This window comes from Aquila chrysaetos, chromosome 1 (genome assembly GCF_900496995.4).
Source record: "Aquila chrysaetos chrysaetos chromosome 1, bAquChr1.4, whole genome shotgun sequence".
Taxonomy (NCBI): Eukaryota; Metazoa; Chordata; class Aves; order Accipitriformes; family Accipitridae; genus Aquila; species Aquila chrysaetos.
This window is the reverse complement of record NC_044004.1, coordinates 7,577,238-7,591,785: the sequence shown is the minus strand read 5'-3', so window position 1 is coordinate 7,591,785 and position 14,548 is coordinate 7,577,238. Positions and strand designations below refer to the sequence as shown.

General features: G+C 43.6%; 1 protein-coding gene and 1 long non-coding RNA gene across 4 annotated transcripts in view; one reads left to right on the top strand and one right to left on the bottom strand.

The window, feature by feature from the left end:
* The window catches only part of UVSSA (UV stimulated scaffold protein A), a 58,921-nt gene extending 54,111 nt beyond the window's left edge, over nucleotides 1-4,810 (bottom strand). Inside the window, exons 1-2 of one of the 2 annotated variants that reach the window (XR_003923037.2) lie at nucleotides 4,599-4,810; nucleotides 3,963-4,293 (exon numbers count right to left, since the gene is read on the bottom strand). Coding sequence is in view for 1 of the 2 variants with exons in the window: in XM_030011944.2 (XP_029867804.1) it covers nucleotides 3,963-4,293; nucleotides 4,599-4,696 (429 nt within the window). In the remaining variant the exon portion in view is untranslated. The remainder of the gene's footprint in view (nucleotides 1-3,962; nucleotides 4,294-4,598) is intronic. The other variant, XM_030011944.2, reaches the window with a different exon arrangement.
* A 281-nt stretch (nucleotides 4,811-5,091) lies between these two features.
* LOC115342269 lies at nucleotides 5,092-13,847 on the top strand. 2 transcript variants are annotated; one of them, XR_003923699.2, is made up of 3 exons: nucleotides 5,092-5,177; nucleotides 6,134-6,251; nucleotides 13,482-13,847. It is a non-coding gene; the product is annotated as an uncharacterized LOC115342269 (long non-coding RNA). The 2 variants fall into 2 exon arrangements; XR_003923698.1 differs by lacking the exon at nucleotides 13,482-13,847 and adding an exon at nucleotides 10,518-10,766.
* Nucleotides 13,848-14,548: the final 701 nt, after the last annotated feature.

The following is a 14,548-nucleotide window of genomic DNA, read 5'->3' as shown; positions in this document are numbered from 1 at the left end:
GGTAGAAAACCAAAATGCTTAGATTTCCACATCTAAATTGCAAGAACAAACTAAGCTTTGGGAGACCTGTCACAGCATTGGAGACATGGGGTTAGGGGGAACCGGCAGGAAGAGACTACACAGGGTAAGTATTCAAATTACATGAAAACGTCACGCTAGGTCCACTATTAGTAAAGGAAATTTAGGAAATTTTATAAGCACTATTACCACAAATATACATATCACTTACTGAAGAACTTTGTAAGCAAGGGAAGTAGAAGAGAAGACATTCAAATTCATTAAAAAAGACCAAGTTTTGGATTTTACAATTACATTTGTTGGATTTGGGGATTGAGAGAAAGGTTATCATTCAGTCTCACTTTAATTTCTTACAACTAAAATATAATCATAAATCTGAGTGATTCAAAATGGTGTTTCTTAAAATATTTTCAATGGGATTTTTTTTTTAGTTTGCTCTTAGAAGGGCTTGAAAATATAAATATTTTTCACTTTTATTTTAAGGAAAGGAGTCTTGATTGTGTTACTGCATAAGGAAACCCCTTCAAAAAAGAAAAACACAGTATTTCCTTTTGATTGCTACCACATAACTTTCATTAACTTCAATACAGCTTACACCAAGTGCTGAGCAAGCCTGTACTTTTCTGCTAATAGAGTCCCCAGACTCTCTGGTGCTCTGCCTATATCACAAGCACCCATTGAACATTTGTTGCTATTGCCACTGTTAGATGATAAAGCTTGTCAACATACAGTAATGGTTCCCAGATACTGATATCCTACACCAATGTTTTGGAGCCACACAAGAGTAAAACAGTGAAGTTGAATCTCACTTACGAGGTACACGTCCAGACAACATTGAGATCACTCTAAGCAGGACAAGTAAGTCTCACTTTTCTGTCTAGTCCCAGAAGATCTCTCCTGTAACATGTACATGGACTTACTAGCCATGGGTCAAGCAAACCAAGTACATCCTACAACTGAAGTTTGCTTATTTTTGCACAATCAAGAATTTTGTTGGTGTCTCATCTCAAATTTACTGAAACTTCTGAATATTTGTTCAGCATTAAGCAAGTAGGTAACTGCATATACAAGTTAAAAAACAAATGCTTGAACTTGGGCTTAACCACGTGCTAAAGTAAAGTGTCTTGCTATATAAATGTTCCTACTGCTGAATAATCCCTTTTTTACAATACTTTTTACAAGTAGTATTTATGCAAACACTTTAAAGACAAATTGCTTTTATATAAAAGCCTCTAGGAGCAAAAGGATACTTCAGCTTTCACAAAACTGGCATGGAGAGTCTCCATCAGTTTAGGAAGAAAGGCACACTTACCGATCTCTTTTCTTATTGGGGAATGGGGGCTGCAGAGAGAAGGTGGGTAAAAGAGTTACTTTCACAACTTACAGCAGCACTTGGATCATCAGGGTGAGGTTTTTGATTTTTGAGATCTGACTTTTCTACCAAGTTTGCATAGCTCTCCACACAGTAGCAGGAGAAAACAGATCTTGCCAAAGAGCAACATCACCCACAAAAATGGAACAAAGACACAGAACCCAGGAACTACAGCTACTGTTTCTAGGCAGTCAGATTGGACTTGCACAGAAAACAAGAAATTAGCTAGAGTTTCCTAAATGACAACTTCTGCTGCATACCAGAATGCCTACAGTAGACTCATTTGCTCATTCTTTCCCCTTCTTTGTCCCAAAAGGACCAGCCATGTGCTGCTCTGCTGCATTGTTTTATGCTTTGGCACTTGTCGAGATGCCCCTCTTACAACTGCCAATCATCGTGGTTCGCCATTGATAGCAAGAGTGCACCTCACATACTAAATATATATCACCAACCAAGTCTACAGCATGCACAAAGCTTCGAGTTGCCCTTGCCCAAAACAGGGCACACTGGCCTCTTACAGAAGCCTCACGAGGTCAGAATAACTTGGGGCCTGAGTTACGGATGCGTGCACGGACTCGTTACCTGGGGTCAGCACTAACAGACTTGGTCAGAACCCATCCAACCTCATTTACGTGATATGGACTGAGACCAGAGTTGTTGTTCTACCCCTGTATTGGTGCAGACTATATGAAGCCTGTAACTATGGAACTGGATGTGACGAGGTGCAAACAATTGTTCTTGATTTAAATGGTGTAAGTAGTGGGCCTAGACAACTACTGCAACTTTTGGGAAAATACTGAAGTACAGCAGTAAGATACTCTATATTGAGCTGCTCAAAATCCTGTTCACTCCATAATTGCAGCTCACTCTCTAATTCCATCCATGCACTCCTCTAATGCAAAGATACTATAATATGACTCAGTTGCCTAAATGTGCAAATATTTGGAAATATTTGAAATCTTTGGGATTTTTTTTCCCCTTTCTTCTTTTTTTAAACTTTTAGACAGGAGTTTGAAAACAATTATTTTCAGATATACTGAAATATTGTTTGTTCTTAAAGTCAAACATCTATATAGGTACCTACTTGGTACCTACTAATATGGACCTACTAACATTAAAACAGTGGGTAGCTCTCCAGGTTTATACCCTAAAACGGCAACAGTTGTCATCTTCCAACCATTTATAAGGTGATTTCGTTGATTAAAAAAAAAACCCACACCAAAAACCTGCCAAAACCACAAACCACACACAGAGCTAACACTCCTCTCAAGTTGCCCTATACTACTGTGCCAAACCTGTAACACAGAACAGCAGATGTACTTTACTACTAGGAAGTACAAATGCCTCCTCAAATCTTTTTGTTGTTTCTCAAACTTCAAGTATTAAGCTGGCAAAAGGTCAGTTAGGTCAGTTGGCTCATCTCAATTCTAAGTACAAGAGTTAGCAAACTAGGTAAGATTGTTTCTATTGGTACTAAAGTTTCTAGAAGAAATATACAAAAAGTGATCACCCAGTCATAACTGGGGGCAGGAGCAGACAGACATGCCAAACTTAAGCAGACTTCTGGTACGCTTGTGTGCTCAATATGGTAAAACTGTATTATGTGCTAAAGCTCCCTCGTCTCAGTCTTGCATTTTTCCTTGTCACTTTTGTTTAGTTTTTTTTCTTTATTAAACAAGACAATAAGGGAGGATTCAAAGACAATCACCTTTTGAGAGCAGATGCCAAAAACTGTATAGAAAAAGAACACAAGATAATAAATAATACAAGTAAGGTACACTATTAGTTTAGTATGGAACTAGAACAACAGAAATTCATCATGTATCACAAAGGTTTTTCATCTACTGTTAAGAACACTGAACATTTGTCTTTCTGAAGACAAAGAGAATCAATGTTTATTGAAAGCCTGATATTATCATTGTAGACAGCGTAAATGCTGGAATATCATTCCCAATTTTATTGTTTGCACCTCAGAAGAGATACTAAAGCAGAAGAGTGCTCCAAACATAATAACTTGAAGCCTAGAAGGGAGATCTAAAAGCAAGTGTTTACATAAAAGAAATTTCTCTTTATTAAAACTTCTTGTATGACACACTAACGCTGCAGCTGAGGGGAGCTAGCACCTACACTGACCGTCTCTGTCGTACAGCAGGAGGACACTAGAACTGGACAGCTCAGTACAGAAATCAGGCTAGTTTAAACTGGCATAGAAAGACTTAATGGCTGATTATCCTCAGTTTAAGGTGTAACATTATTTCCCTTCTATAAAGGGCTAGACTTTGGGGCTTGGGGTAGGAATCAGTGGGTGATAACCTACTGGTGAGCAATACTTTTTGCACCCTGAGAAAAGGCTAGTTGAGCCCAGCTCTGAGTACAAGCCTGGGGTTTTTAATACTGCAAATTGAACAAAAAGTTTGGGGTTTGTTTTTCAAAGACCATGCTCAACAGGATGTCTCCTAAAGACAGTGTCATTTCCAACAGCTTTTCTTTTATATTTATTGGTTTCCTCACTTTAAACATCTCCTAGTGATCACCACCTAAAACACACATAGAAGTAAAAAATGCAGAGTACCTTCTTATTCTGCTTTAAGAAGTGGTATCCCAGAGAAAGCTTCTTGTAGGCCTCCCCGTATTTCTCATGCCAGTCTTGCACTGACTTAATGGCTGCTTTCCTCAGTTTCTGTGCCACCTCTTTGGGTGGGGGAAGAGGCTGCTCATGGTCTATCCCCACCGTGAGCTCCAAGAACTCTTGGAAGTTGGAAATAATTAGCATCCGGAATTGATGTGATCTGACGAACAACTCCTGCATGATCTGGAAAGCTGAGAAGCGCATCTCAGCGTGGTCCTCATTGAGCCGCGTCATCAGCAGGTGATAGGCATGGCTGATATGTTCATCTGAAGACCTGAGAAAGGAGAAAAAGGAAAAAAAAAAAAGGAGCGGGAGTTATTAAAAAAGAGGCTCGGCACATAAAAACACAACTTTTTTTTTTTTTTTTTTTAATGTATGTTAAATTTTAAACCAGCAGCTTCTCTGCTGGCAGCACCCAGCTCAGGCAGCAGGCCCCAGGACGGCCCTCGGGGGCAGCCTCCGCGGCTCTCCGGCCCGGGGAGAAGCGTCGCTTTCGGGGGGAGGCAGCGAGGCCCGGCTCCCACCCCGCGCCGGGCCGGGCCGGGCCGGGCCGGGCCGGGGGGCTCCGGGCGGCCGTACTTGCAGATGTTCTTCAGCTCCTTCAGCCTGCCGGGCTCCAGCCGCTGTTCCCCCGAGGTGGTGAGCTCCTCCACCAGCTCGGCGAGGCGCTGGTCCATCTCTGCCGGCAGCGAGACGCCGAGCTGACGGGACAACCGCCCCGCCGAGCCCTGTCAGGACGCCGGGCCGGGCCGGGCCGGGCCGCTGCCTCAGGGGAAGTCCCGCCCCTCAGGAGAAGCCCCGCCCCTCGAGGGGCTGCTCCCCCCGCCCCGCGGCGGGTGGTACCTTCCTCACCCCCCCCCCCCCCGGCGCCTACCACCTCCCCACCTCGCTTTACGCTCTTCCCCCCCCCCCCCCCCCGCCTCCCCGCGCTTCCGCGCTGTGACGCCCCCGTGACGTCACACCAGCCGGAAGCGCGAATAGGGGAAGGCGGGGAAAGCCTTAAAGGAACCGCGCCTCGTTCGCGGGGGTGGGGGTTAACCCCTTGTTGTCCGCAGGGGGCGCAGAGGCCCAGCCCAGGGCCCCCCCCCCCCCCCTCCGCCAGCAGCACCCCGTGATGACAAACCTACTTCGGCTATTCCCAAAGAATCGCTCAAAAAGGTTATTTTGGCAGCAACTGAGGCCAGGGCCCGGCCTGGAGGGCTGGCAGAGGCCTGGGGAGGGGCTGGGGCTGCGCAGGCCGCAGAGGCCGCGGGGAGGTCGGCGTCGCGGAGGGCTGGGTGCCGAGGCGGGGCGCTGAGGCGATGGCAGGCGCGCGAGGTGCTGCCCCTCGGAGACACCCCCCCCCCGGGGCGAAGGTGGTGACAGGTCAGGCGTGGGGGCCTCCCCCCCCCCCCGGCCTTCACGCCTTACAGCAGGGCTTCCTCGGAGCGGTGAGGGGAGCCAGACCTTCGGCCTCCCTCTTCTTCCCCCTGCCCGCCGCCCTCTCGCTTGCCAAGAAGCTAATCCAAGGCAGGGAAGGAAGCGAGGAAGGCAGGGAACCAGGCCCTCATTCGTGGCACCCTGTAACCCAGCCCCCCTCCTCACTTCTGCATCGGAAAGTGAATTTTCTTGAGGAGCTGCTGCTACCCAAAGCCTGGAGGGTCTACAGAGTTTTTCACAGTAGCTTGGATGCCATTCTCAGGTGGGGTCTGTATACACCATGTGAAACACAGTATGAGGTTCTTATCATGGATTTGTAGGTTGCGGATGCAAGGATATGGTGGCATGAGCAAATAAGCAAGCACAGTCCAGTGCTCACTAGCTGAAACTACAGTGTTTTCTTCCCAGCACTTTGTGACATTTGGCTTCCAGTGGTGTAAACTATGGATTTTTCTCTTTGGGAAAGATCCTCCACTTTGCAGCACTTGGAAATTACATTGGCTTTAGAAGATTACAGGGATGAGAGGATTGTTACTGTGTAGCCCTAGCTAAATGGTACTTCTAAAAAACTGGAAGGAAACACAATGGTGAATAGAGCCCAGTTGTCAGGACTTTCAAGGAGAGTATTAGAGCATAACTGTGTTTGTACAATACCTTCCACTTGAGAACATCAGACCGCTTGATGAATGTTACAGGTAACCCATCAGCATATGGAGAGAGAAGCTGATGAAGGATCACAGCAATAAGAGAGAAGCCGAGGTACTGAGCATAGCAGGGGAGTGTTACCTACCTAGGTCCCACCCTTAAAGCATGGTATGTACTCTGTTGCGGTCGGGTAATGTGGTTAACCAAAGTGCTCCCTTGCCTTTTCCCACATGCAGGAAAGCATCCAGCATTTTACTCTGCATGCAGCTGCACTCTGAGGGCATGTCCCTGGCATGTGTCCTGCTGCCCTTAGGGTCACCTATGGTGAGAGAGAGGTTAAAAGATTTGTCTGTATTCTGGTCTCCCGTTGCACCAGCCACACAAGCATGGTTCAGTTACTGGAGATTGTGAGACTGCCCTGGATTCGCTCGTGGTAGCGCCTGACCTGCTTTCGGTTTTGGGTGCTCAATTAGAAATGTCTGCAGACCCTCATCTCTGAAAGTGCTGATCAGCCACTGGGAAAGATCGAGCCCTTGCAGGTACCTGCTCTGAACATCCTGAAGAAGGGAGACATCTAAAATATCTATTCCTGTTTGAAAACGTTACCAGATAATTGAAAGGTATTTCCATTAAGCCACAGTTAAGGCATGTGTTGGAAGTAATGTACGTGAATTGGTGTTGCAGCTGTCTCTACTGGCTCCTGAGGTAGGGGAAGACGTCATTAAACACTTTTTACAAGAAATGAACTTGTATTTTCAACCAAATTTACTGCAGTAAATGAGTACATACGTTTTGCTGTGGTTCTGTTATTTCTGATTTGATATGTGAAACCAATGACATCTTACTTTTCAATAATGTTTCTCCTTTCCTCATTGCCTTCCATCGAGTAAAACGGATTTCCATGTGAAAGCCACACAGAATGGCACAGCTCATCTTTAAAGTTTAGATCAGTTTACTCTTTCAATATTTCTTATTTTTCTATTTCTTTTCTTAATTTGATTGAAAGTGCCTGAACAACTGCTTTCTATTAGGTTATTGCTTGCAAAATTAGCATTGCTGTACTATCTAGAAACAGTATTTCAAAATAAGCCTCAAGCAACTCAAGACTTAACATCTACAAAGGCACCAATTTCATATCCATGCATAATGTTTAAAGAAATCCCTGCAAGGAGCCATATGGTTTTGCAAAGAATCAGTTGATGAATGCTGAGTTGTGTAACTCATTCATGGTAGTCCCTTAGGCAAATCCCAGCAAGAGCTAAGCTTTTTTTTTTTTTTTTTTTTAAATCAAAGACAATTACATAAAATCGTGTTTGCTCAAGTTTCTGAGTTTCTTTCCCCTTCTGCTTTTTAATGAACATGGTAAATATCCACCATTCAAATATTTCCATACTCTCTTCATCTGGACCAAACTGATAAAAGTCTGAAGAGAGCCAGAACACCGAAGAATTAATTTAGCTGCCAAAGTCACAACCACTCTACACCTGTAATGATTTTCTGTTGACATGACTGTTCTGGGCCATTCAGCACAGGGGACCGCAGGACTCTGTGGAGTGCAGAGGCAGGACCAAACACCACCTGCTATCCCTTCAGAGCCTTAAGGTTGAACGTTACTATCAGTTTACACCTGATGTCAGCAAAGCCTGAGTCTGCAGCTTCATGTCATGTGGATTGTGACAGGTTGTTGATTCAAGAAGTTGCATTTCTTACCTCTGTGCTGACAGATCAGCAAGAGCAACACAGTTACACTTTGCGAGTTCTCCAAAGTGAGTGACACCTTGCAGAAGCAGAGACTCTTCCAGAAACACTGTCCTGTCCACCACCTCTTGAGGATAACCAACGTTATCAGCATTGGCAGGAGGCATTTGCAATGGGAATGTTCTACAAGATATCTCCAGGCATCACCAGTTGGTCCATCCAGAGATCACCTCCAGTTGGTCCAGTATCTTTGGCCAAACACATAGGCAAAGAAAACCCTAGAATTTTGTCCACTGACACCAATTATTTGGGTCTGGGTGTTCCATCACAAATTTAAAAGTCAAACTGATGGCTCTAGGAAGGATTGTTTCAGACTTTTTTGTAATACTAAATTTTATGGTATAGTCTTTTTATAAAAGAAGGTTAGGTAGGAGAGAGTTCCACCATTTTACTTGATGATTCTTTGCCTGGGATTGTTTTCCAACTTTGCAATAAAAGTGCATGTCAGGCAGAAAGAAACCCTACTGAACGTTTGAGATAGCTGTATTCAGCTTAATGATATGAAATTAAAAAGGAGGGTTTCTTTTCCTGCCAAAATGGAACTTGGGCAAAAAAGCTTCCCTTCAAATAATTTGGAGTTAAAATAACTTTGGTTTCAGGCCTGAACATGCAGAAACACGATAAACACTAATATTAAATTGTCACAGAGTTTGTGCCACTTGGGTTGCAAAGAAAATACTGACCTTCTATGTGAGATGAATAGATGCTTAACCACTGTTTTGATTCGAGCAAAAGGATGACAGTTATTTGAAAGCTCTGAACTACCTCATAAGGGGTACGGACTATATTTAAATAGATGTTCTCAAAGCAGGAATAGTCTATTCATTAAACCATCAATAATGCAAGGCCAAAGATACTTGGCGACCTCCTCTAATTATGTGAAATATTGACTGTGACAACACTGCAGCCTACTGTAACATTTTATAGTTCTGTCATAGGAGGAGATGAATGAACCTGCTCTGTATGGTCTAGATCACTAATTAAATAACCATTTGTAAGTTGGATGGGGCAGGAATAGCTGTAGGAGAACCATCACAAATCAAGGAGCACCTTCCTACACATAGCTTATATTCATGTCTAGAATAATTAAAAAAAATGATCCTACAGCGTTTCCTGAAACTGCATGCCCATGTTGACAAACTTGAATAGTATCAATGAGGGTAAATTGCTTTTTCATCTGTGGAAAGATCTATGCAGACTCTAAATGGAACCTAACGAGCATTTTTCTGTGTTAGACGATATATGTCCCACATCAGAAGTTAGTATTTCTACATGAATGCACCCAAAGAAGATCAAGGCATGCCCCATTGCACTGCATGCAGGTGTCTTTGGGGGTCTGGGGCATACCAGCCTGTAAGGCAGGACTCTGATCAGGTGGTTCAGAAAAGGAAGAGCTTAAAACTTGTTAACCTATAGAAGAGGAGAGTGCAGAGGAAGAGAAGAAGCCCAAGCTTCCAATAAGAGGAAATCCAGCCCAAATTCTGCTTGAAGACCCTCTGATGCTAAATCATACAGCGACAGAAATACCATTTTCACACATATGCAAATAGGACTGCTTTCAAACATACGATGTTAGCAGAAGTTTCTTAACTTACAGAGACTGGTTTGGGTGTCACTTTGACTCACTGGTGGTATGTTTTTGAAGCTCTTTCTGCCTGATGCCTGAGCTGTCCCATCCTTGGAAAGCCACAGCCTGTAATAGAACTGCGGTCGCTTGAGCTGGTTTCTCTGAATGAGAGACTGCACAGAGCTGTGGCTTCAGATACCCAAAGGAATTGTTTTTTAGTTCTTTTCCCAAGGATGTGGAAAAGGATAGAACTGCTCTGAAGCTGCTAAAAGCTGTAGCGCTGCCTCCAGTCACAATGGGAGTGATGAAGTCCATTCCTGATGTGAAACTGTTGTCATTGCTATCGGACCCAGACAGGCGATGGATCTGCATGTGTCATACAGCCATTGCACAAAACCTGCCCGATCAGTGGTTTTCCATTTCAGATGTCTCTGTCCTGTTCATGCACCAGGTAGCTTGAACCCACAGTGATACTGTGATCAATAAAAAAGGAGTGAGCCCTCAGTCATCCGTCAAAATCCACTGTGTTCCGTCAGCACCAGGAGAGTGCCCAAACGAGCATGCTCTCAGCCTTCAGGCAGTTTTGGTATATCCATCATCTTTTATAAGCAGTGACCAAGAAAGCCACATGGATCAAAACAAGCTTTTGTAGGGAGTTTCTTTTACTATTATGATAAAAGAATGCTTTGTTTTTATGAAGAGATTATTTATACAGGTCAGCTTTTGCAGGCTCCTCCCTAGCTTAGGAGATTACAAGGTAGTTGGGAGAAAAACAGAGTGCAAAGACCACAGTTTGAGAGAAAAGGAAATACTGAAGTATAACTAAAAGGAAGAAGGAAGTGTCTTGAAAAGAAGGTAGCAAGTCTTGTGAACTGTCTGGAGCCATTAATTTATTTATGCTTTTAAGGAGGTGTTTTGCACTTCTGTGGCTCGATATGTAGGTGGGAGTAGAATAGGAAAATATTTATTCATGTTTCATGTACTAGGTGCCCTTTGTGTGCCCTCAGTTTCTGCAGCAAGCGCATCATGACAGTCCCACTGACCAACATACAGCTATTCATTTATATTGTGCACTACTAAGACTCCCAAAATGTTTCACAAACTTTCAGGCAATTGAACCTCAATACAGCATGGAACAAGACTTGCAGATACAGTCAACGCATACGAAGAATAAGTTGATTTTAAGCAGACCATGTGCTAGCCTCCCAGAAAAGCTGAGTGCAGGATTTGGGCTGCTGACTCCATCCCTTGAGCTGCAGCACCTCCAACAACACGTCCCTGCCCCAGCGCGAGCTCAGCGGCGTTACTCATGCAGCCACCCATATTCTGTGTTTCTGCTTGTTTCATGCAAGCATTAAAAGGCCTCTTAAATGAATCACTGCTACTTTTCCTCTTTTCACAAGTCGTAACTGTAAAACTGATACAAAATACAGAAAAAGCAGTGGTGAATATGCCTCTGTAAACTATACACAAAGTTTTCTTGGCTTGCTATTAAGCGCGCCATAAAGGTCAACCGCTCCAAGAGGGACAGTAGATGAAAGACCAACCTTTTTGATCCCCTAATAATTTCCTCCATAAAAAAAATGGGTCAGTTATTCATACATCAGTAAAATGTAGCCAGGGTGAGACTTTTTTTTCTGGCAGAATCTGTGTGAATCTGTGATCTGTGGATATGCATGAGTCTGCTCTGGAGCAACTCCTTCAACAGCCTCCGGCAGGGGCTTGCAGAGCTCCGAACGTCCAGTTCTGCTCCAGATCATGTAACTTGAATTCTAGGAAACTGTTTGGGTTTTTTAAATCTAAACACAAAACTTGCACTCAGTAATTTCAAAGGGATAAGATAGATCTATAGGGATAGTAAAGGAAACTGCGCTGCCAGCAGCGGTCTGAGCTGGGTAACTGTGACAGCCTTCTTGCATCTTAAATCACAGAAAATACTCTAATGTTGCTTTTGTCACCGCATTCTTACATGGCCGCGGAAGAGGCACAGCCACTGAAAGCCACAGCTTCCTGATTGTTCAGGAAAAAAATTTTCTAAATTTATTTTGAAAATACTTTATTTGATCTAAAAAAAAAATTCTAAAGTTCTATCTTTTTGGGGGGAAAAAATTATATAACTGATTGCTCATGCTCGCAGAGCTCTGAGAAGTATCAAGCACCTTACATTTTCGGAGAAGAGCAAAAATGACCTTTATAAAGCTCTGAACTTCCTCGCCCTTCCCCCAAAGCGTGCCTACTTAACTACACGCACAAATTCTATTCCGTTTCCCCTCCATACGCAGCCGGCGCGGCATTTCGACCGCTTTTTAAAGCACACGCAGGAGGAACCCTGGAGACAGGGCTCACTGGAGGAGAGAGCATCCCCCATCCCCGCCGAGCCCCCTTGGCCGGGAGAGGACGGGCCGGCGGCCGGGGGGCGGCGGGGGGCGGCGGGGCTGCGCTTGGGCGCAGCTCCCAGCAGATGGCAATGCAGGAAAACCTCTAGCCCGTCCGGCAAGGCAAGAGCTGGATGGTCTCGGGGGGAAAAAAAGCACCGCCTTAGAAAGCCTGCTCGGTATTTGTAAGGTGTCCTGCAAGGGAGCACCTCGTTTTCACTATCAGCAAGTTATTTGCTTTTGTTTTCTTTTTAAAGTGTAGGATTTGAACTTACAGGCTTGGAGCGTTGATCTGGGGCAATGGGTTTGATGGCTCAGATCCAAAACCTTAGGGGTGACCCGTGAAGATCATAGAATCGTTTAGGTTGGAAAAGACCCTTAAGATCATCGAGTCCAACCGTTAACCTAGCACTGCCAAGCCCACCACTAAACCGTGTCCCTAAGCACCACATCTACACGTCTTTTAAATACCTCCAGGGATGGTGACTCCACCACTTCCCTGGGCAGCCTGTTCCAATGCCTGACAACCCTTTCAGTAAAGAAATTTTTCCTAATATCCGAGTTAAACCTCCCCTGGTGCAACCTGAGGCCATCTCCTCTCATCCTGTCACTAGTTACTTGGGAGAAGAGACCAGCACCCACCTCACTACAACCCCCTTTCAGGTATTTGTAGAGAGCGATAAGGTCTCCCCTCAGCCTCCTTTCCTCCAGGCTAAACAGACCCAGTTCCCTCAGCTGCTCCTCGTAAGACTTGTGTTCTAGACCTTCACCAGCTTCGTTGCCCTTCTCTGGACACGCTCCAGCACCTCAATGTCTTTCCTGTAGCGAGGGGCCCAAAACTGAACACGGTACTCGAGGTGCGGCCTCACCAGTGCCGAGTACAGGGGAACAATCACTTCTCTGCTCCTGCTGGCCACACTATTTCTGATACAGGCCAGTGCCCAGGGGTTTTCAGCAATCAAAGATGGAAATTAAAATTTTTGTATACACACACACATATAAAAAAATATATATGTATATGCCACATACTTATAAATACGGCATGCTATATTTGTATATACACATACACACACGCACGTTTACATATGTATATATAGAAAAAAAAATGTCGCTTAAGAACTCCACTCACAACACATTCTCACATATTCTCTTGTTGCGTCTTCTATGTGCAAGGCCATACTGTGTCCAGGCCAGGAATAAGTCTTTAAACAGATCAGAGTCTTTAGCGTGATCAGAGTCTTGCAATAAAATAGGCAAGGAAGATATTTAATTTGAAGAAGGCATTCCTGAGCATCACATCAAGCAAACTACTTTTAATGACAATTAAAAAGAGAATACTTCTCTCTGAGAAAGCACTGAAGACGGAGGTATTTTCCAAGCAGAATGACTCACGGCTTTCCCTGTGCTTGTAGAGGAAAATGGATGTAGTAAAACTTTCAGAAAAACATAGAAGCATTAAAAGTTTCTAGTGGCACACTTTGCCTTTTATCTACCCCTCCCCCCCAAAAAAACCCCAAACCCTAAAACAAACAAAACCACCACCCTCCAAACGAAAACCAAAACCAACAAAAAAAACCCCAAAACTTTTAAGCCAATACAAAAATGCATGGAAGATATGTGGGCTTATTAAGAAATTCATGAAAAAACTTGATAGCACCAAAAAGCTGGTGAAAAAAACTCTTTTTCCTTTTGTATTAGAACTAAAAGAAGTGCACCTGGCAGAGAAGTGGCTCGCTCTTGAAAGACCAACGATGGTGAACTGAAATCACAACTGAGTTGCCAAAGTGCTGCCATGGGCACCATAACCACAGGTTGGTTAAAGTGGCTCCAGAGGAAATGATGGAAACGCTGAGAAGTCCACTCACATGTGTGTAAAAGCAGTGTAAGTTTACTTACTACAAACAAGGAATCCAAATTATCTACAATCAATATGATTTCTCTCATCTCCATATGCTTATATCACTGCCTGGACTCTGTTTTAAACGGTGCAATAAAAACCTGTTTGTAGTGCTTAGCAAAACAAATGTATATGTTGCAAAAATACACTATGTTGTCTCTTCAAAAGTATCCTAGGTCACTGGCCTCAAACTGCACAGGAATACTTTAACATTGATCCATGTTCTGGATTTACTGCTTAGAAAAGCGGCAGTTCTTACTATTTCAGAACCACCAGCTTATTTCAAATATGTCTATATTATATTGAATCATACTATGGCAACAGCAGGGTTAAACAGTTTCAGAGCGATAACAAAAAGCTGTAAGTAGTGGACATTTACCTCTGTAAAAAGTGTAAACAGCAGAGCTAATACTAAAATAATATAAATTTTCCAAAGTTCTTTAAAAAAAATCAGTGACATACAGGAAGGGTACAAGAGCAAACCGCAGAAAAGAAATGGTTGCAGTAGTGCCTATAAGTAAAGATTTAAATAGTTTTGAGAGGTAACTGATTCATAAAATAAAAGGATCTTCAGGGAAAAATACCACATATTAAATGATCTTGAGTATAGCAGCGAAAAACACAAGAAACAAAAGATGAATTCAAACTGGAAACCAGGCACATATTTTACCAGTGAGGAAACAGATTCTCTGTCTCATGATGATGTTTTTCTGACAGATGTGCTCTAGCCAAACAACTCTGGATTGTAAATAGTTTTGAGACTCGACATCTAAAATCAGGACACTGGAGATCTATTGCTCCTGGCTCTTTTGGAAGGCATTAAGTTACGGAGACTTTTTACACAAAACAGAGGTGGCAGGATATAAAA